Below are 22,475 nucleotides of genomic sequence, written 5' to 3' on the forward strand. Positions count from 1 at the left end.
TATCTTCCCCTAGCTAGATTAGCCAATATTTTCCCTGCTTTATCCCCATATCTATTCAACTCTATTTCCAAGTTACTTTTATATAATTGTTCCCTTTTTTCCGCCCACTCTTCAAAATTTTTTTTGGCTCGTATCCAATTATTTTTATCCTCATCTAACAGTGAGTTTTTATACGTTATATACGTGGTCCTAACTTCACTGCTTGCCATTAAGAACTGGTCTTTTATGCGCTTCTTTAATCCAAATGTGCTTTTTTGCCAGCCACCAGTGGCCAGGGTTCCAGGAACAGCCAAGTGGGCTGGGTAACGTGCATAACAGAACAGCTAAGATAGGAAGAATGACCCTTTGATAAATAACATTGGCATGTTTTGAAAAATCATGTATTTTTTTGTGTGCAGATAATATGTTCTTATGTCTTCATGCCATTCTCCTTCATGATGGGTGTAGACTTGGAAGACAGCTTCATAGTTGGAAAGCTTATAGGATACAAGACATTTTTTAACGAGTTTGTGGCATATGAATACCTTGCTGGACTAATTAAGAAGAGGAAGGATAATGGGCCATTGTTTATAGGTGGAGTAAAGCAATATATGTCAGTAAGTAGCATTTTACCCCCAATTTACTGAAATGTATCCTCTTGCTGTGTATATCTGCATAGAAAATACATTAATAAATGTCTTTTTAATATCTTTATAGAGTCTTCGTGCCCAAACCATGTTAAGTCTCTGTTTGCTATTTGTTCACAGGCAGAGAAACAACATTGTAGTCATTTTAAAAAGAGGTGGTCCATCATTTTTATGATGGCTGGTAGCTGGTAGATCAGTCACGTCTGTCATCAAAATGAATGTATTTTATAGTAAACAAAATAGGTTTTCTACATATAAAAATATAGTTCAAGGAATCCATTCAAGGTTAAGAACCAAGGCCCCAAGGGATGGCACAATGCAGATGGGCATGCATAAAGAAAAGATGAGTAGATGATGCATGCTGTGTGAAACGTGCTTCCGGGTGGCCAGGCACTTTGAGTCCCCCTTTACTTTGGTCGGCACCATGTATTTGACCATGCTGTAACATTGTTCAAATTATATGATATTTTGAGAGCTTTTCTTTCTTGTGTGTAATTCCAGTCACCACTTTACAAAAGTTGGATGTCTAGCATTACTATCTTCATCTATGCTTATTTATTATAATTGGCACCACTATATACTGTATATACTGGTACTATTATTATTGTTATTATTACTATTAATATTACTGATATCATTCACCTTTAATTATTGCACCTTTTTTTAATTTATATATAAATACAATAATCAGAGAACATTTTGATTGCATATTTTTTGGTGTTAACACCTGCCGTAAATTTGAAGATAAAATGCAGGAAAAAACATAGACAGCATTTATGCTTCATGTGAACATGGCCTCTTTTGACTTTCTGCTCACTTTGACCTTCAGTCAGTAAAACGTTGCGATAAATAGATGCCAAAAGCAATTGTAAATGCCTTAATAAGTTATTTTTCATTATTATTATATCTTCTGTTTTAGGCTCGATCTGAAGTTATTGCAACTTATGCTTTGTGTGGATTTGCAAATTTTGGCTCCTTAGGAATTACTATTGGTGGACTATGTATGTATATATATATTTATATTCTGTAGAGTTAAAGTCTAATCCCATTAGTTGAAATGATACATAATATGACAACAATTTGGGCATAGTAAAATGCTGTCCATCACTGATTTAACAATATGGTCATTGTCTTGCAAGGCTTGGGGTAACTATAGCTCGAAAGGATGTAGATTAAGGACACTTCCATGTTCCTTAGGCCACATTCACACTAGAAAAGTGCTTCCCATTAGGCAACTATGCTTTTATGTCCCGCAAAATGGACACTGACAGAAAGGACTTCCAGCATATTCAAAATGATTATGCTTTGTAATCAGTTTGCTATACTGAAGTAAATGGGTATCTCAGTGGGTAGGTCTGACTCCATTATTTCACTGTCTTTTTTTTCTGCAGCACAACCTGCAAATATATTGCTATAAAAATCAATTTTATTACTAGAGATATGTTAATTAGTGGGTGACTAATCATATGGTCATTGTCTTCCCCAGACTAATAATCTCACTGATCATGTTTTATCACCCTAGTCAACCTCACTAATGTGAGCGGCAAGAGTGACGTCACCACCTGCTCTTGGCAAATCTCTGCCTCCCTGACTATGCGCAGTAAGTGGAGTGCATCCACTCCAGCTTCCTCAGAGCATAGCACATGCCCAGGGAGCCAGTGATGATGCATAACTCATACAGCCCTTACTGCCAACTCTGAAAATCTTGAGGATGGCTGTGTTCTATGTCACGACTTATTGGCTGAGCATGTGCAGTACACCAATGAAGCTGGGGTGCATACACTGAGCTTACCGTGCATTGTAAGGGGGAGATTATAGTGACATCCCTCTTGTACCTCATGTTACAGATGCCTACAGGAGAATGATAACAGGATTAGTGGGATGGTTAGTCTATGAAAAACAATGACAGCACGATTACTAACCCCCTAATTAGCATATTACCACCAACAGTGGTAGAACTAGAGTCAGGTATTGCAAAATTTCGACTTGTCCCCCAACTGTATGTTGCACAGATGTATAGGCCCTTTTAGCGTTTTAGATTTTATAAAGACATATGTGTTTGCCCACCCCATATAATAACCTCCTCCCTCTTAGGCCCCTTAATGTAATAATGTCCCTCATCTTAGGCCCTTCCTGTAGTAATGTCCCCCATTCTGGGCCCTTTCTGTAATTCTGTAATGTCCCTCATTCTGGGACCCTTCCTGTAAAAATGTCCGCTATCCTAGGCCCCTTTCTGTAATAATGTCCCCCATCCTGAGCCCTTCCTGATATAATGTCCCCTATCCTGGGTCCCTTTCTGTAATAATTTCACCCATCACGTCAGGCCACGTTCTGGCACGTCCAACTAAAATAGGCGTTGGAACTGACAGGCCCCCTCCTACCTAGGCCCAGCGAAAGTCACACCCTCTGCGATGGCAATCATTATGCCCCTGGCCACCAAATGTATAAAATTGTTTTTTGCCATATGCAGTAATCAATAAAAGTGACTTCTATAATATAAAGTGGCTTGTATAGTAGGAGGGTATAAAGATAGTATTAATTGCATAGTGGTGGTTTGAGGGGCCTGGGGAAACTGTGTACTTTAATGGGTTATGGCAGTAGTTTAATAGTAAAATGGAAAGTTGCACTTCAAAATGTTGCCCTGGAGTCTTGCTATAAAACCCAGGAACCTGAATTCCTCCAAATACTGTGATTGGGAAGTCTTTTGTGATTGTTTAGAGAGAAAACATCACTAATACTTGAGCTTTACAGCAGCAAAGCTGTTAACTATAGATTTTTTTTCTGCAAAAGTCAAAAATGTTCTTATCTGTTAATCCAGAATGGGCAATTTTCCATCTATTCTGTTTTGTTTATTTTTCTGTTTTTCTCTCCCCTTTTTCCCAGAACTATAGCTTTTTTATTTTTACGGAAACACAGCAATAAAAGGAGTTGTTTTTTGCAGGACAAGTTGTAGTATGAATTACACCATTTATTTTCCCAAATGACATACTGTAAAACAGGAAAAAAGATTCCAGGTGTAGTGAAAAATGAGAGGAAAAAACGCAATTTCGTAATTGTTTTGGGGTTTTGCTTTTATGAGATTCATTGTACTGTAAAAGTACTGGGTATTATAATTTTCCAGATCAGTAGAATTGCAGATAAGAAACTTGTATGTATTTTCTTGGCTTAAGTGGTGAAAAAAATTCAGGAAATTGTAAAAAAAAATTTAGTTTTTATCACCATTTTTTGAGACCTGTAACATTTTTGTTTTTAGATAGGTGATGCCGATTCCATTTTCAGGAAGATTCAGTGTTTTGATTGTTTCTTATTAAACGTTTTGGTGGAGTTGCAGCAAATCCAATACCACAATTCTTGCATTTAAATTATCTTCTCTGTACTGCATTTACCAATTGGATTAATAAATTTTAGATTTTGATAGGTCAGATTTTAAAACAAAGTAATACTAAATATATCTATTGTTTCTATGTATTTGTTTTAATGGAAAAAAGGTACAATGGTTCCAATTCTTAAATTTATTTTTTATGTATACAGTGGGACAAAAAAGTATTTAGTCAGTCAGCAATAGTGCAAGTTCCACCACTTAAAAAGATGAGAGGCGTCTGTAATTTACATGATAGGTAGACCTCAACTATGGGAGACAAACTGAGAAAAAAAAATCCAGAAAATCACATTGTCTGTATTTTTAACATTTTATTTGCATATTATGGTGGAAAATAAGTATTTGGTCAGAAACAAAATTTCATCTCAATACTTTGTAATATATCCTTTGTTGGCAATAACAGAGGTCAAACGTTTTCTGTAAGTCTTCACAAGGTTGCCACACACTGTTGTTGGTATGTTGGCCCATTCCTCCATGCAGATCTCCTCTAGAGCAGTAATGTTTTTGGCTTTTCGCTTGGCAACACGGACTTTCAACTCCCTCCAAAGGTTTTCTATAGGATTGAGATCTGGAGACTGGCTAGGCCACTCCAGGACCTTGAAATGCTTCTTACGAAGCTACGCCTTTGTTGCCCTGGCGGTGTGCTTTGGATCATTGTCATGTTGAAAGACCCAGCCACGTTTCATCTTCAGTGCCCTTGCTGATGGAAGGAGGTTTGCACTCAAAATCTCACGATACATGGCCCCATTCATTCTTTCATGTTCCCGGATCAGTCGTCCTGGCCCCTTTGCAGAGAAACAGCCCCAAAGCATGATGTTTCCACCACCATGCTTTACAGTAGGTATGGTGTTTGATGGATGCAACTCAGTATTCTTTTTCCTCCAAACACGACAAGTTGTGTTTCTACCAAACAGTTCCAGTTTGGTTTCATCAGACCATAGGACATTCTCCCAAAACTCCTCTGGATCATCCAAATGCTCTCTAGCAAACTTCAGACGGGCCCGGACATGTACTGGCTTAAGCAGTGGGACACGTCTGGCACTGCAGGATCTGAGTCCATGGTGGCGTAGTGTGTTACTTATGGTAGGCCTTGTTACATTGGTCCCAGCTCTCTGCAGTTCATTCACTAGGTCCCCCCGCGTGGTTCTGGGATTTTTGCTCACCGTTCTTGTGATCATTCTGACCCCACGGGGTGGGATTTTGCGTGGAGCCCCAGATCGAGGGAGATTATCAGTGGTCTTGTATGTCTTCCATTTTCTAATTATTGCTCCCACTGTTGATTTCTTCACTCCAAGCTGGTTGGCTATTGCAGATTCAGTCTTCCCAGCCTGGTGCAAGGCTACAATATTGTTTCTGGTGTCCTTTGACAGCTCTTTGGTCTTCACCATAGTGGAGTTTGGAGTCAGACTGTTTGAGGGTGTGCACAGGTGTCTTTTTATACTGATAACAAGTTTAAACAGGTGCCATTACTACAGGTAATGAGTGGAGGAAAGAGGAGACTCATAAAGAAGAAGTTACAGGTCTGTGAGAGCCAGAAATCTTGATTGTTTGTTTCTGACCAAATACTTATTTTCCACCATAATATGCAAATAAAATGTTAAAAAAAACAGACAATGTGATTTTCTGGATTATTTTTCTCAGTTTGTCTCCCATAGTTGAGGTCTACCTATGATGTAAATTACAGACGCCTGTCATCTTTTTAAGTGGTGGAACTTGCACTATTGCTGACTGACTAAATACTTTTTTGCCCCACTGTATATATTTTTTAACTTTACATTATTTTTTAATCTTAGGGGACTCAAGCCTGCGATCGTCTGATTGCTTGTGCTATACACTGCAAAAATAGTAAAAATAGTAAACATCACAGTCTCCTATAAAGCCCAAAGGCTGGTCTTCACATGAGTACTATCATAGCAGGCACTGGGGCATTCTGCAGGTCCACAGCTGCCATGGCAACTCATCGGTAGCATGGAAGGTGGTGGAATGGCATGTCTCCCCAGATTGCATGTTGAAAATGCCATTGTCAACCATTGACAGTAGTGTAATGCGGCGAGGGGCAGGAGCCTTGGGAGAGGTACTTGTCTGCCACATCCCGGCACATTACATGAAAGTGGGGTCCTGGTTCAGTGTGTAGACATGTGCTGTGAGGGTGCTACGCCTGTGCAGGCAGCATGTAACTGAAGACACTAATTTGCCAGGACCAGATGTTAACCAGTTCATAATAGGGACACTACCAGGACTTAACAAGTGATTCTTAACTAAACAGCCATTACATGGCAACTATGAACACATGATAGCGGGTACACAACATCTCTTATGTTTCTTCATTAACACAGTGCATCTCAATACATACAGTCTCACACATTCCTGCCACATTGGTCTTATTTCCTTCACGACCACCTAGCTTAGCACCACATTACATTCCATGAAAATCATTTCCTATTCCCGCAGTTCTGAGTCTGATTGTCCTTGGAGATGACAGCCGGACTCATCTTCAAGCTCTCTGCTCAAAGGAATAGTCTGTCCTCAATTATTTTGAAAATACCCCAAAAGTTAACCATCTGTGTCTGCAGTTGAACAACTGTCTTGTACTATAATGTACCACTGAAAAACTCTCTCCTGAAACAAAAGGAAGTTCAAGTTTGGTCTAGAGTCCATTGCGTGCCATGTCGGCAACTAGGTGTGGATTAGGATTCTTAGCTACAAAACAAGCAGGAAACATGGCAAAAAATCCAAAAGTCCTGGATGCTGATTTTGGCAATAACATGGCCTTAACAATCGATATGCCTAACTATCTTACCACAGGCTCTATTTCAGCCTTACGTCTTTTGGCGCCAGAATGTAGGGTGGTGCATGCACAGTTACCTACTGTGGCACAGTGGGCCTTAGTGTTCTTACCGACCTGGGTCTACTCTGTCTGACAAACAGTCAGTTTACAGACAGATACAGGGCCCCTTCAACAGGTGAGCGGTACCTTTGATGCTTGTGGTTTAACTCCAACACCTCTCACGCTAATTCCTGGCCTTTTCCGTCTCTTAGCAGCATTTCTGGCAGAAATCTACTCACATCTGGACAAGTTCTGGTCACATTGAACTAAAATCTGCTGCTGATCTGGTCTCAGTCAGGTGCTTCCACGAGAGGATGTTGTCAGATTCCTGCACAGTACATCCTCTCCCTGTTCTCATTAGCTGCAGATTGCCCTTAAGATGGCCGCACTTCCTCTTCCTGTGTTTCACATCAGTCACATTGTAGTCCCACCTTTGACATTTTACAAGCATCTTACAGACTTTCAGCAATGCCTAGGCAACAGTGACACCTTGTAGCTGAACAACAACATTACTGTAGAGAAGCAAATCTATTTACAACAGGTACAGTGTTATACTGGTGTGGAAACAGGAAAATACTATTATACCACTCTGGTGAGCCGACACACATCTCACACTGTTTGAGTAAGATGCTGACTGTGTAAAACAGACAGTGTCTGCCAGGTATAATGCAAGCTTAGCTCCGGAGTCAGCATCATACATTGGGACCTGACAGAGACATAAGAAGTATGTCCAATGTTGGGACGGGGTTAACATAAAGCAGCACTTACATCCACCATAAGAAATTGCTTGAATAAATTGGAACATACTTTATTCTAGTAAAAGACAACATGGGATAAATAGGCTACATAGATGTATTTGGCATATTTCACACTAGTTTTGAACTGTTACATGCAATATTTCAAATACTTTTTTGTCTTGTTGCAGCCTCCATGGCACCAAGCAGAAAAGGCGATATTGCAGCAGGTGCCATTAGAGCCATGATCGCTGGCACAGTAGCATGTTTTATGACTGCTTGCATTGCAGGTATTGTATTTTTAATAACAAATATATTTCATATTTAAATCAAATATATAAACTTAACTCTTAGGCAATGTGCCTTTTTCTAGTAGTGATCCGCTAGAATGGATTCAGCAGCAATCCGTTGGCTTTTTTTGCCCATTTTAAAAAAACTGATTTCAGTTAGATTTGTTTTTAACATTGTAATCTATGGAAAATGGATCCGTTAATTAGCCACTTGCTGTTCTCCCATTTTTTTTTGCTTAATGGAGGTGGAAAACCAATTATTTAACATATACTGCTGGACATGTGACCTTTCATGTAATCATCTATTTGAAACTGATCCAGTAGGGAAAAAAAAGGATCCATTTCAAATGGGAGAACAATGGATGGCTACTAATGGATCCGTTTTCCATAGACTTCATTGTCAAAAAAACACTGCTGGATCCTTTCCAACGGATCACTACTGGACATGTGAACATAGCCTTAAAAAATGTGTCATCGTAAAATGACCTGTAGTTTAAAACAGGATTTTGTGTTAAAAACATGTGGTTGTATTTTTCTTATATACGACACAATAATAATAATAATAATCTTTATTTTTATATAGCGCTAACATATTCCGCAGCGCTTTACAGTTTACATACATTAACATCACTGTCCCCAATAGGGCTCACAATCTAGATCAATATTTTTTGTTGTTTTTTTAAATAGTAATCTTGCAATTTTCACACGAGCAACTTAGATTATTTTAGACTGTGGCTATTTTACTTCCTTTTTTTTTTTTTACAAAAAACTTTTCAGAAGCCTCACTATCATCGCAGGCAGGTTTACAATAGCATGTAAAACCTACTATATAGGCAGCTGGTGATAACACATTTTCCCCCATTCACGACACACCTTCAGTTGAAGCTTCAGTACATAGTCTACTGATGCTATTATTGTACATATGGATATCCTAGAGGAAAAAGAAGTAGGAGTTTAAAATAGTCCCAGTGGCCACTTTGAAACCTGCAAGAGAAAGTTATACAGAAAGAGAAATATTGGCTTGGCTCAAGTTCTTAAATGGTTAAAATTGCAAAGTAAAATGAAGCAACTTTGCAATTTATGTTGCAAATCCTCTCCTCTATAGAATTAAAAACCCCTGTATTCTTCAGTGTGCAGCTCATTACCTTTGTTACCGACCACCATGCAATCTCAGAGTGAGAAGTTACCTAGGTACTGAGCATCTAATACATAGATAATAGACAGATAAATAGATAGATACATAAAGATAGTACCTAAGTGTGGTCTACTTTAGTTATTTGAGATTATATTTATTGGAATAATTTGCTTCTAGTTTTATGTAGATTAATATCTTTCTATTTTTTCATTAATTCATACCATTTACAGGAATATTAACGCCACCAATTGCCACAATCATATGCAGTGACGTGTTAGACAGCGCCTTCCTTAATTCTACAGACTTGCCTGTTATGGCACCGGAGATTACTGACTGCTGCTTGAACCTCTACACATGGTAACTATGTGTTAACATTTTTTTTTCCTTTTTTTACGGTGTTCAAGTTGCAGAATTTGATGAATGAATACTTTAGGTTGTATTCATACAGAAATTTCTGCGACACTACCAAATCATCTGAATGAGGTTTGCAGAAATCATTGTGCTTGTTGTGCATTCTGATTTTCATTTGCAGATATTTCGTCAATAACCCACATCTTACATCTTTGAAAAATAGGAAATACAGGTTTGCGGCAATTATTATTTTATACTAGGCCACGTCCCTAAACTCAAAAACTCCTTTATATGAACCCGCACAGAAATATTTCTCCTCTTGAAGCGAATTAGTATTTCCACGCAGCATCGTATCCCTTTCATGAAAACAATAGTTTATCCCTGAAAACATTCCACCAACACAGAGTATAATGTCCCCAGAGCCCACCAATAAAGTATAATTCCCCACAGCCCCACACACAGTGTGATGTTCCCACAGTCCCTCCAAACAGTATGACACATCCATAGCCCTAACACTCAGTATGATGCCCCCACAGCCACCCACACAAACAATATGCTTCCTCTACGGTCCCCACACAAAGTATGATGCCCTCATAGCCACAGAGACAGTACAATATTATGTCCTCACAGCCCTTTCATACTGTATGCTGCTGCCACAGTGCCCTCCACACAGTATGATGCCCTTGTAGCTCCCACACAACATGATGTCACCAAATACAATATGATGACTCACAACCCCAAACACAATATAATGCCCCTCTCTGCCACCACGCAGTATGATGGTCATACAGTACTGACATAGTATGATGCCCCTCACAATCCTCACTCACCACACATAGTGTGATATATTCACTTTACATTCCCCCTCACACATACGGTATATTGCTCACCACAGCTCCCCCATACACAGTATGATGTCAATCGCTCCCCACACATACACTCAAGCATCCCACCTGTGTGTCCTGTCACATTCTTGCTTTTTAGAGCCTGTCACTGATATCCAATCATGTGACCTAAAGTTCCTTTGTAAACTCTTCAGTATCTATTCAGACGGAATGGGGGAGCAGAGATGTGAGGGCTCCCTGCTCCATCATTATACTCAACTGTATACCTGTCCTAAAGACACAGAGATATAGTTTAAGTCGGGACATTTCCCTGACCCCCCAGAACAGCAGGATAGCTTAAAAAATCCTGTCCTACTGAATCCAGGTTGGTTGGTAATAAACTGTGTGAATCTACCCTTAAGTACATGTCCATATCACACCATTTTACTTTAACCTTGCAAATATCTATAATATAACGATAGGAGCGTCACTCTGTCCGAAGCCTTTATAGACTGTGCAAGCGCGACGCTCCTAGTGTTAGATTATAGACACAGAGTCCGTATTCAAGAAAAAATGGCTCTGGAAAGCGCAGACTGCGCTGGCGCCGAAATCTGTGTCACAATCCCGCCCATATCACTTTATTTCCACCCCCACAGTATCCCCACGCCCCCTGATTCTGGCCCATAAATGTCCCCTTGCTCCCGGAATCAGGGGGCGTGGGGACATGGTGGACACAATCCCGCCTTCATGACGCTGCAGCAGGTCATGCCACAGCAATTACTTACGCCCCCTGATTCCGGTGCATGAATGTCCCCCTGCTCCCGGAATCGGCGCCTGCACAGTCTGTGCTTTCCGGCGCCATTTTCTTGAATACATACTACAGTGTGTCTTCAAGAAAAGCACGGACTGTGCATGCACCAATTCCGGGAGCAGGGGGACATTTATGAGCCTGAATCAGGGTGCGTGGGGACACGGTGATCACAATCCCTCCCTCATAACGTTGTGGCAGTTCATGCCACAGCAATTACTTACTTAGGCCCCCTGATTCCAGGGCATGAATGTCCCCCTGCTCCCGGAATCAGCGCCTGCGCAGTCTGCGCTTTCTGGTGCCATTTTCTTGGATACTGCAGTGTGTCTTAAAGAAAATGGCACCGGAAAGCGCGGACTGTGCAAGCGCCGATTCAGGGAGCAGGGGGACATTTATGCCCTGGAATCAGGGGGCCTAAGTAAGTAATTGCTGTGGCATGAACTGCCACAACGTTATGAGGGAGGGATTGTGATCACCGTGTCCCCACGCCCCCTGATTCAGGCTCATAAATGGGCTGGAATCAGAGGCCGTGGGGACACGGTGGACACGATCCCGCCCTCATGACGTTACTTACATACATCTGAAGAGACACTGCAGCGCGGACTACGCAGGTGCCGATTACAGCGTCACAATCTCGCCCTCTCATAATTTCGTGGCATTTCCGCCCACATCAATGATTTCGTTACAGATATCAGGAGCATGTGTAAGAATATCTACACTATACAATACATCAGCAAAAAAAATACCAAGTAACTTTCTAAAGAATATATAACACATGTCTGTGGAGCAAGGCAGCCACTTTCGACTCAATACCGCTACAGTGTCTGTTGCCATCACTGATTAAAACGGGGGCACAGGATGGGAGCAGCACTGTCGTGAAGTCACTGTCCAGGTGTAGCACGGCCTGACGGGTCGGTCACAAAATGACGGAACACACAAGGGTACACCGGGGACACTTTACCAACGGTGGGCCCTGACGGTAGAGAACGGGGAATGGGCACCTCCTGCACTCACCTGAGGCTGTGCCCTGATCTTACTACCGTCCCTGTTATGATCTGGTGGTTTAGGAGCAGCATGGGACGAGCTCTGAAGGAAGTGGTACCTGTACTGACCGCAGTCCCTAAGCTCAACACAACACTAGAAGTAGCCGTGGGATGCTCCTGACACTCCCTAGGCACCTCGTCACAGCCTGAGAACTAACTACCCCTAAAGATAGAAACAGGAAAACTATCTTGCCTCAGAGAAAATCAGATTCTTATGATCAGTCAAGACCACAACGCGGTGCTTAGCTCCCTCAAGCCAATGTCGCCACTCCTCAAATGCCCACTTCATAGCCAACAACTCCCGATTGCTGACATCATAATTGCGTTCCGTAGGCGAAAACTTTCTGGAAAAAAAAGCACACGGTTTCATCAAAGAACCATCAGAATCCCTCTGAGACAAAACGGCCCCTGCCCCAATCTCAGAAGCGTCAACCTCAACCTGAAAAGGAAGAGAAACATCCGGCTGACGCAACACAGGGGCAGAAATAAATCGGTGTTTAAGCTCCCGAAAGGCCTCAACAGCCGCAGAGGACCAATTCGTCACATCAGCGCCTTTCTTCGTCAAATCAGTAAGGGGCTTAACCACACTGGAAAAGTTGGCAATGAAACGGCGATAGAAATTAGCAAAGCCCAAAAATTTTTGAAGGCTCTTCACAGATGTGGGTTGAATCCAGTCATGAATAGCTTGGACCTTAACAGGATCCATTTCCATAGACGAGGGAGAAAAAATAAAACCCAAAAAAGAGACCTTCTGAACTCCGAATAGGCACTTAGACCCCTTCACAAATAAAGCATTATCACGAAGGATCTGGAACACCATCCTGACCTGCTTCACATGAGACTCCCAATCATTGGAAAAAATCAAAATATCATCCAAATATACAACCAAGAATTTATCAAGATAATTGCGGAAAATATCATGCATGAAGGATTGGAACACAGATGGAGCATTAGAGAGCCCGAATGGCATCACAAGGTATTCAAAATGGCCTTCGGGCGCATTAAATGCAGTTTTCCATTCGTCACCCTGTTTAATACGAACAAGATTATATGCCCCTCTGAGGTCAATCTTAGTAAACCAACTAGCCCCCTTAATCTGAGCAAACAAATCAGAAAGCAAAGGCAAGGGGTATTGGAATTTGACCGTGATCTTATGAAGAAGACGATAATCTATACAGGGTCTCAAGGAGCCATCCTTCTTAGCAACAAAAAAGAAACCCGCTACCAATGGTGACGAAGACGGCCGAATATGCCCCTTCTCCAAAGATTCCTTAACATAGCTCCGCATGGCGGCATGCTCTGGCACAGACAGATTGAAAAGTCGGCCCTTAGGGAACTTACAACCAGGAATCAAGTTAATAGCACAATCACAGTCCCTATGTGGAGGAAGGGAACTGGACTTTGGCTCATCAAATACATCCTGGAAATCCGACAAAAACTCAGGGACCTCAGAAGAGGGGGAAGAGGAAATTGACATCAAAGGAACGTCACTATGTACCCCTTGACAACCCCAACTAGTCACAGACATAGTTTTCCAATCCAGCACCGGATTATATTCCTGTAACCATGGAAAACCCAGTACAACAACATCATGCAGGTTATGCAACACCAGAAAATGACAATTTTCCTGATGTGCAGGAGCCATGTACATGATCATCTGCGTCCAATACTGAGGTTTATCCTTGGCCAATGGTGTAGCATCAATGCCCCTCAAAGGCATAGGGCTCTGCAAAGGCTGCAAGGAAAAACCACAGCGCCTGGGGAATTCTAAGTCCATTAAGTTCAGGGCAGCGCCTGAATCCACAAATGACATAACAGAAAAGGACGACAATGAGCAAATCAGGGTCACAGATAAAAGAAATTTAGGCTGTACAGTACTAATGGTAACATACATAGCGACCCTCCTAGTACGTTTAGGGCAAACAGAAATAACATGAGCAGAATCACCACAGTAAAAACACAGCCTATTCTGACGTCTGAATTCCTGCCGTTCTGTTCTAGTCAAAATCCTATCACATTGCATAGGTTTAGGACTCTGCTCAGAGGAGACTGCCATATGGTGCATAGCTTTGCGTTCGTGCAGACGCCGATCAATCTGAATGGCTAGAGACATAGATTCGCTCAAACCAGTAGGCGTAGGGAAGCCCACCATAACATCTTTAAGGGCTTCAGAAAGACCTTTTCTGAAAATAGCAGCCAGAGCATCCTCATTCCATTTAGTGAGCACAGACCATTTCCTAAATTTCTGGCAGTATAATTCTGCCGCTTTTTGACCTTGACACAGGGCCAACAGGGTTTTTTCTGCATGATCCACAGAATTAGGTTCGTCATATAATAATCCGAGCGCTTGAAAAAATGCGTCTACATTCAGCAATGTCGGATCCCCTGATTCAAGGGAGAATGCCCAGTCCTGAGGGTCACCACGCAGCAAGGATATGATGATTTTAACTTGCTGAATGGGATCACCAGAAGAACGGGGTTTCAAAGCAAAAAACAATTTGCAGTTATTTTTAAAGTTCAAAAACTTGGATCTGTCCCCAAAAAACAAATCAGGAGTAGGAATTCTAGGCTCCAAAGCCGGAGTCTGGACACCATAATCTTGGATACTCTGTACTCTTGCAGCAAGTTGATCCACACGAGAAAACAAACCCTGAACATCCATGCCAGAGCATAAATCCTGAACCACCCAGAGATCAAGAGGAAAGAAAAGACAGAACAGAGCACAGAAAAAAAATGGCTCAGAATTTTTTCCTTGTTTTGAGATGCATTTAATTCATTTTCTTGCCACTTGTACTGTTATGATCTGGTGGTTTAGGAGCAACATGGGACGAGCTCTGAAGGAAGTGGTACTTGTACTGACCGCAGTCCCTAAGCTCAACACAACACTAGAAGTAGCCATGGGATGCTCCTGACACTCCCTAGGCACCTCGTCACAGCCTGAGAACTAACTACCCCTAAAGATAGAAACAGGAAAACTATCTTGCCTCAGAGAAAATCCCCAAAGGATAGATAGCCCCCCACAAGTAATGACTGTGAGTGGAGAGGGAAAAGACATACACAGAATGAAACCAGGATGAGCACAGGAGGCCAGTCTAGCTAGTTAGATAGGACAGGATGGAATACTGTGCGGTCAGTATAAAACACTACAAAAAATCCACACAGAGTTTACAAAAATCTCCACACCTGACTAAAGGTGTGGAGGGTAAATCTGCTTCCCAGAGCTTCCAGCTACACAGAATTAATTCATACTGACAAGCTGGACAAACATAGAAAGCACAGAACGGATAAGTCCACAACCTGTGGACAGAAAAGAGCAAGCAAGGACTTAGCTTTGCTGAACTGGTCAGGATAGCAGGGAAATCCAAAGAGATGTGAATCCAACCAGGAACCATTGACAAGTGGCACTGGCTGAAGAGAGAGCCAGACATAAATAGCCGAGCAGAAAGACAATCAGTGGAAGCAGCTGCAGACTGCTAAATCCAAGGAGCAGCCATACCACTTAAAACCACCGGAGGGAGCCCAAGAGCAGAACTCACAAAAGTGCCACTTACAACCACCGGAGGGAGCCCAAGAGCGGAATTCACAACACGTCCCTATATGGGTTCTTTCAACGCGACGCCGACCAGGATACCTTGTCCCTCACTTGCTCTGCTCTAATCCATATGTAGGGAACTGGCAGGTAAGAGCACTGGTCCCACCGCTGCACTAATGCAACACAAGGAGAGTTACACAACAAAGGGAAAAAGAAACAATAACAGCACACTTAGCTTTCTCTGCTGAAAAGCACCGCGCAGCAGCGTAAGGCACCAGGAATGAGGATTCAGCTGTAGAACCAAAGCACTAGCAAGCAGCAATTCCACCAAGGTTGGTATCCAAAGGACCTGTATAACCAACAGTTAGCTGATGCACCAGGTGACCTTTTAAAGGAAGGAGGGAGTGGTAACAAACATCATCTGACCCAGCAGCAATGCAATGCAATGCAATATCACCAGCGGCCACCGGGGGGAGAAAACTGCATTAACCCCCAAAGACCAGAAAGGAAAAAACATTTTAATCTGAAGGACACCAGATCTGCCACAGATCCAAACATAGATCGTGACAAGCACATGACAGGAAGGGGATGTAGGATGGCAGCAGCACATGGCACGATTGGGACGTAGGATGGCAGCAGCACATGGCAGGATGGGGATGTAGGATGGCAGCAGCACATGGCAGGATGGAGACGTAGAATGGCAGCAGCACATGGCAGGATGGGGACGTAGGATGGCAGCAGCACATTACAAAATAAGGGAGCAGGATGACAGCACCACATCACAAAACGGGGGTGTAGGATGGGAGCAACACATGACAGGATGGGGACGTAGGATGGCAGCAGCACATTACAAAATATGGGAGCAGGATGACAGCACCACATCACAAAATGGGGGTGCAGGATTGGAGCAGCACATGACAGGATGGGGACCATAAACCAATATAAATGCTCGCCACCCGGGCACAGAACGGGTTCAATAGCTAGTATGCAATATCTTGCCTTGTACCAATGCTAAGGTACAAATTTTACAAGCTAGAACTTCACAATTCTATAGGTGGCTTCAGAGCTAAAATTTCAGAACATTCCTTGGCTTAATGTCTAAACAAAAATTGTTCTGTTTTTCATTCTCAAATGTGTGCTCTTTACATCAGTCATGGAGTACATTACAATAAGCAAATACAGCTCTGGCAAACATTAAGAGACCATCACATCAAAACCCTGTCATGGGCAGCCCAATCTCCAGACCTGAACCCCTTTCGAAACTTCTGGAATGTAATCAAGAGGATCACATCAAACAAAGAAGAACTGCTTAAATTTTTGTGCCAGAAGCAGTGTGCCAAGACGCATTAAAGCTAAAATCATGGTTATGCCACAAAATATTGATTTCTGAACTCTTCCTGAGTTAAAACATTAGTATTGTTGTTTCTAAATGATTATGAACTTGTTTTCTTTGCATTATTTGAGGTCTGAAAGCCCCGTTTTGTTTTTTGTTTTTTTTTAATTTTGACCATTTCTTCTTTTCTTCTTTTCAGTAAAAGCAAAACAAAATTACAAAATGTATTGCTTGGAAATTCGAAGACATTTGTAGACTAAATGAACAATTTACATTTTACTCAAAAATATACTTATAAAGAGAAAATCAGAAAAACTTGACATTTTGCAGTGGTATCTTAATTTTTGCCAGAGCTATTTATTCTATACTAACAGACTGGCTGGTCGAAGTAGACCTTGTACCGGCTGAAGCCCTTACCTTAAGTTTTGGTAGAGTCACAACAGACTCCCACCAAAAAGGCGAAGGCAACATATTGAAGTGATAAATCACCACTGACTACTGCGATAACATTTGTTTAGTCTGGACAAAACTTGTAAATGTAAAATCAAGCTTATTTACACATTACAATTTTCTTACACCATGTTTATGTGTAATAGACCCATTATGCATGACAATAATTGTCATAATTGTTTGTACCAACAATTGTTCACCATCATTCCACAGCATGAGGCTAGGGTCTCAAGACCGTATTTTCTTTATTCCAAGAAAATCAGTCTGATTATGCTAATCACACTATGATAAGACTCTAATCAGAGTATAATCTGAGTGTGATCCGATTTTCTCATATGAGGAGATGATGGAAAAAAAAATTTCTACCTAGGGTTTCATCTGAATCACGTATCACAAGAACCCCAGTGTAAATGCTCATAGTAAAGCGCAGGATAAATGTCAGCTGAGCCATAGGCTGGGTTAACATTGTGTTATGGCAGTCCGTTAATGCTGCCATTAACCCCTATTAACGGGCGCATCGCCAACGCATGCCATAATCTGCATGTGCTAGCGATGTGCCATCATTCTGTGATGGACCCTCAGACGTGGGCTGCAGCGTTTCCGGGTCTGTCACCGCAAGCGCAGATAGAGCACCTGCACTACCGCAATCGCATAACAAAATCTTTTTCGGCACTTGCGATAACGCAGTCCATTTAACGCATGCGTTGAACGGACTGCACTAATGCAATGTGAACCTAGCCTTACTGCGATCTTTGGGAGGCAAAATGAACAAATCAACAGCAGGTGAAGAATTAGTTTTAATTTTTACGCCTATTCCTCATGCAGTATAAGTGATTAGATGAGTTTATTCTCCCGGTCAGTATGATTACAGTGATACAATATTTATATAGTTTTTTTTATGTTTTGGCGCTTTTACACAGTAAAAACTATTTGATAGAAAAATTAATACTTTTTGTATCGCTGTATTGTGAGAGCTATCACTTTTTTATTTTTTCCACTGATGGAGCTGTATGGCGACTTGTTTTTTGCGGGACAAAATGACGTTTTAAGCGATACCATTTTTATTTGCTATCTTTTTTTGTCGTGTTTTATTTTACTTTTTGTTCGATGGTATAATGAAAAAGCATCGATTTTTGCCCCGTTTTTTTTTCTTACGGTCTTCACTGAAAGAAGTGACATGCTACAGTTTTCAAAAACGCATCAGTTTTCCAATTCACTTAAAGAAAAAAAACAATGAGTTTGCTTGAGATTTCTGAAATCTCATAGCTTTTACTGGTACTGGCCAGACAGTTTGATTTTTGTTCCAGGTTTTTTATCCAGGTTTGTGATGCAGGCGTGGATTAAAAAAAAGAGGAGCGATAATATCTACTGTTTTTACACCTGATATTATCTTTATTGACTCAGAAAATCTGAATAAAACTAAACATTAATTTGCTTGTTTTTCACTGTCTGCAACTTTTATGCTGTCATAAAAAGCATTGTTTGCTGTCTTCGCATTCCCTCCTATGAACAGTTATCTCATCCGATTGTTGACTGTAATGGAAACCGTATGGGATTAAATGAAGAATTACAAAAAGAATCATAGTTCAAAAACTCACACGGTTATAACAGAAGTGCAAGTAAACTAGTGTAGATCAATTTGTTATATTGTCAAGTGGCACAATTTGTCCACCCACTTAAGAGGAACCTTAGCATTGAATTCTATAACACAAAAAATAATCATATTTTTACGTATAGACTATACACTTCAATAAACCGTTAGTAAACATTTTGTATCCATTTTTTCAAAATCAAGTATAGCTGAAGATTGAGGAAAGCAATGGTAATAATCTTCTCTTCTGTTATTGTTGCAGGGTTGTTGCTGAAAGTCCAACAAATGTTACCATTGGAGGCAATTATAGCATGAACCTATTATCCGGATGCTGCCAGATCATTGATTCACCATCCTTCAATTGTACTTGGTTTGCTCCAGTAGCTTAGACTTCGACTGTATGATTACAATTTCTACAAATGTATTAAAAAGTATTTTCACTTTTAAATTCAATTTTACACTTTATAAATAGAATTAATCTCCATAAGAAGTTGAATATGTTTGTGAATACAATGAGTTACAACTGGTATTATACTTCAGAGCCGCATTCACAATTCTGCTTCTTATAATTGGAAAAAGTCAACAGGGACACATTCCCAATAGCTTATCTTAGCATTTATAAAGTGTCTTAAGGATAATACAACTACTGCAATGTATTTACAAAGATATTTACGGTAATAGCTAGATTAATCGTATATGTAGACTGTAAAATGAGCTTGAAAATGCACATACACTTCCATTCTGGATAAATACAGTTCTTTGTATATACATTTTTATACAGAAGTGAACATTTTCTAAATAAAATTATTGTTTAGTTTTGTCTATGTCAACGATAACAACTTCAACTGAAACATTAAAACATTTGAATGTTATTTATATGTTATAAAATGTTTACATTCAGATTAGTCTTTGTTTTTTATTTTGTATTTTTCATTTTTTTAATAAAGGCGTGAATGGCTTGTATGCCCTATAAACATGCATAGCAACTAAATGAATTAAAGGGAACAACTTGTCTGGTCCCCCGTGCCCCCAGAACCACCAGCAGTTGCATCTGTATATATAAAGTCCCTGCCTAACAGTCCCTGTGGGCGTAATAACAATTCACAAGCGCCAGCGTCATTGCAAGTGCTATACTTACCTTGCGCATGCACGCATCATCGATCATCTGAAGCCGGGTATATGTGTCTTCCGATCATGCGCAGTGCGCCTTCCTGAGGGCCGGGATGCCTACACCTGGCTTCAGATGATCAATGATTCAAGGTGAAGAAGCTGCGGGCATGCGCGAGGTAAGTATAGCACTTGCGATGATGCAACACTTGTAACTTAAGTTATGATAGTGCGCCCACAGGGGTCTGATAACATGCTTAGTGGGCTGGGGACACTAACGCCCCATTGACTAGTCAAAGGCCTTATTTACATATCATAAACAGGACTTTAAAAATACTTTTTTCTAAAAATCTGTTTATGTATGTAATGTGATACAGGGACTGTTAGGCAGGGTGTATACATATGCAGATGTAACTGCTGGTGGTTCTGGGAGCATGGGAACCTGACAGGTTCTCTTTAAGCTTTGTGACTACGGATGAGTGAGCACTATAATGCCCGGATGCTCGTTACTCAAACCAGGCAATTCCCAATGCTTGTTTTGACTAATGAATGTAATGGTAAATTTGAGCATTTTTCCGGCACACCTTGCATGGAGGTCTGGGGGGCAGTGAAAATGTTGAAATGGATAGAAAAAGTGCTGAAGAAAGGAGAAGAACATTGGGAAAACCCTTAGAAGCATTTCTGACTCCCAAATCACTGCTGAGAACAATGGCATCACACTTTTACTTCACTTTAAGGACAGAAAATAAAACATTCAAAATCGAAGAGAACTTGGAGTTTACAGGAAATAAATGTTAAGAAACATTTTTTCCTGTATAATGACATGTATGTAAGGCAACATTTTAAAAAATAATAATTTACATAATCCAAAATTGATTTTTTTTTATTAAAAAATTGGAAATTTCATTGTAGTTTATGAAGGAAGCAAGAAGCTCTAAAAATTAAGGATTCAGAGGGACTAATATACATCCTATATTAGACATAATGGAAGGCCTCATACATGTTCTATTCAAATTGTCATGTAGTAGTACTCCTAGACTCATAAGGACTATGCACTAAGTGCAAAGCCTGCCAAAAATTACAAGCAGTGTCATCCATACACCCTTCAAGGCACCTCACTCAAATAGTGTGAACAAAGTGTAGTTGTGGTACTTCTACATCGATAAATGATCTGCACACAGTGCAAAGCCTGACAAAAATTACAAGACGGGTCATCCATTCACCCTTCAAGGCACCAACTGGAGTGCCTCATAAAAAATTAAGTAAGTGTAGTTGTGACACTTCTATGCTCATAAAGGCTTTGCACTGTACAAAACTATGAAAAAAATATAAGTGGAGTCATCCAGTCATCCATAGACCCTTGAAGGCAACAACTGGAGGCCCTCATTCAAATATTGAAGATTAAAAACACTTTGTGTGCTGCGGTCATCTGGTGGTATGGAAAAGTAGGGGTTAGTCCAGGCTTTGTTCATTTTTATGAGAGTGAGCCTGTGAGCACTTTCTGTTGACAGGTGAAAGCGTTTGCTTGTTATGACCTCCCCGGCAGCATTAAAATCCTGCTCAGTCAAGACACTAGTGGCAGGGCTTTGCATAATCTCCATAGATGGACGGCTCATACCAGGTAGTAGAAAAAAAGAAAGGGCTGACAGCACTCACTCAAGGGGGCGCCTGTTCCATGTCCAGGGAACCATCCTGGATACTCCAAACAGTCCAAAAGTAGATGAACAGCGCTCCAACCAGGTGTAATAGTATCAAAAAGACAATTTATTTTGCCATGAATCAGCAACGTTTCGACCAAAATCTGTTTTTTTTCAAGCATATACAAAGGTACAAAATGCCGGCTTAAATGGTGTGGATGCCACGCAGGGCACCAATCACCATCTAGCTGCTAATTACTATAAAAATACAGCACATAACACACATCAAATAGACATAAAATCCATAGTGACCAATAAAACATAACCCACAGTATAGATAATTGTGAAACCATTACAAAATACATAGTAATGTGTTTATCTTCTGTTGAACAAATCAAAGTCTGGCATCATCGTATCCATAGTGATGTTCAGCCAATACATGAGCTCGTATAGTAGTCTTCCAGACCAATCCGGTGTGTCCAGGGCATCGGCGCCAAAAATGGGGACAACCAATCCCTTCTTCACATGTATTATGCCTGAAGCAGCCTATCGGCGAATACCTTGCATAATACATCCGTATCCACATCATTACATCGCGTCACTTCACCGGTTACACCGCTGGGACGCAGGCCCTGCGAGAACCGCCTAATGAGAGCGCACGCGCGCCACATCGCAGACCCACCCACATCACATGGCTGCAACATGGGTACGCCCAGTGATGACGCGCAAGCAATTCCCCTCACAGCGAAAGCCGCATCATGGGAGCACAAGCGCGTCACACCATATACCCACCCACATCACATGACCG

General features: G+C 41.1%; 1 protein-coding gene across 1 annotated transcript in view; it reads left to right on the forward strand.

Annotated features, from left to right (window-relative positions):
- The window catches only part of SLC28A3 (solute carrier family 28 member 3), a 173,294-nt gene extending 153,471 nt beyond the window's left edge, over positions 1-19,823 (forward strand). Inside the window, exons 14-18 of the mRNA XM_069762596.1 lie at positions 399-596; positions 1,546-1,627; positions 7,758-7,856; positions 9,222-9,348; positions 19,186-19,823. Of these exons, the coding sequence (XP_069618697.1) occupies positions 399-596; positions 1,546-1,627; positions 7,758-7,856; positions 9,222-9,348; positions 19,186-19,312 (633 nt within the window). The 3' untranslated portion in view covers positions 19,313-19,823. The remainder of the gene's footprint in view (positions 1-398; positions 597-1,545; positions 1,628-7,757; positions 7,857-9,221; positions 9,349-19,185) is intronic.
- Positions 19,824-22,475: the final 2,652 nt, after the last annotated feature.

The sequence above is a fragment of the Ranitomeya imitator genome, chromosome 1 (genome assembly GCF_032444005.1).
Source record: "Ranitomeya imitator isolate aRanImi1 chromosome 1, aRanImi1.pri, whole genome shotgun sequence".
Classification (NCBI taxonomy): Eukaryota; Metazoa; Chordata; class Amphibia; order Anura; family Dendrobatidae; genus Ranitomeya; species Ranitomeya imitator.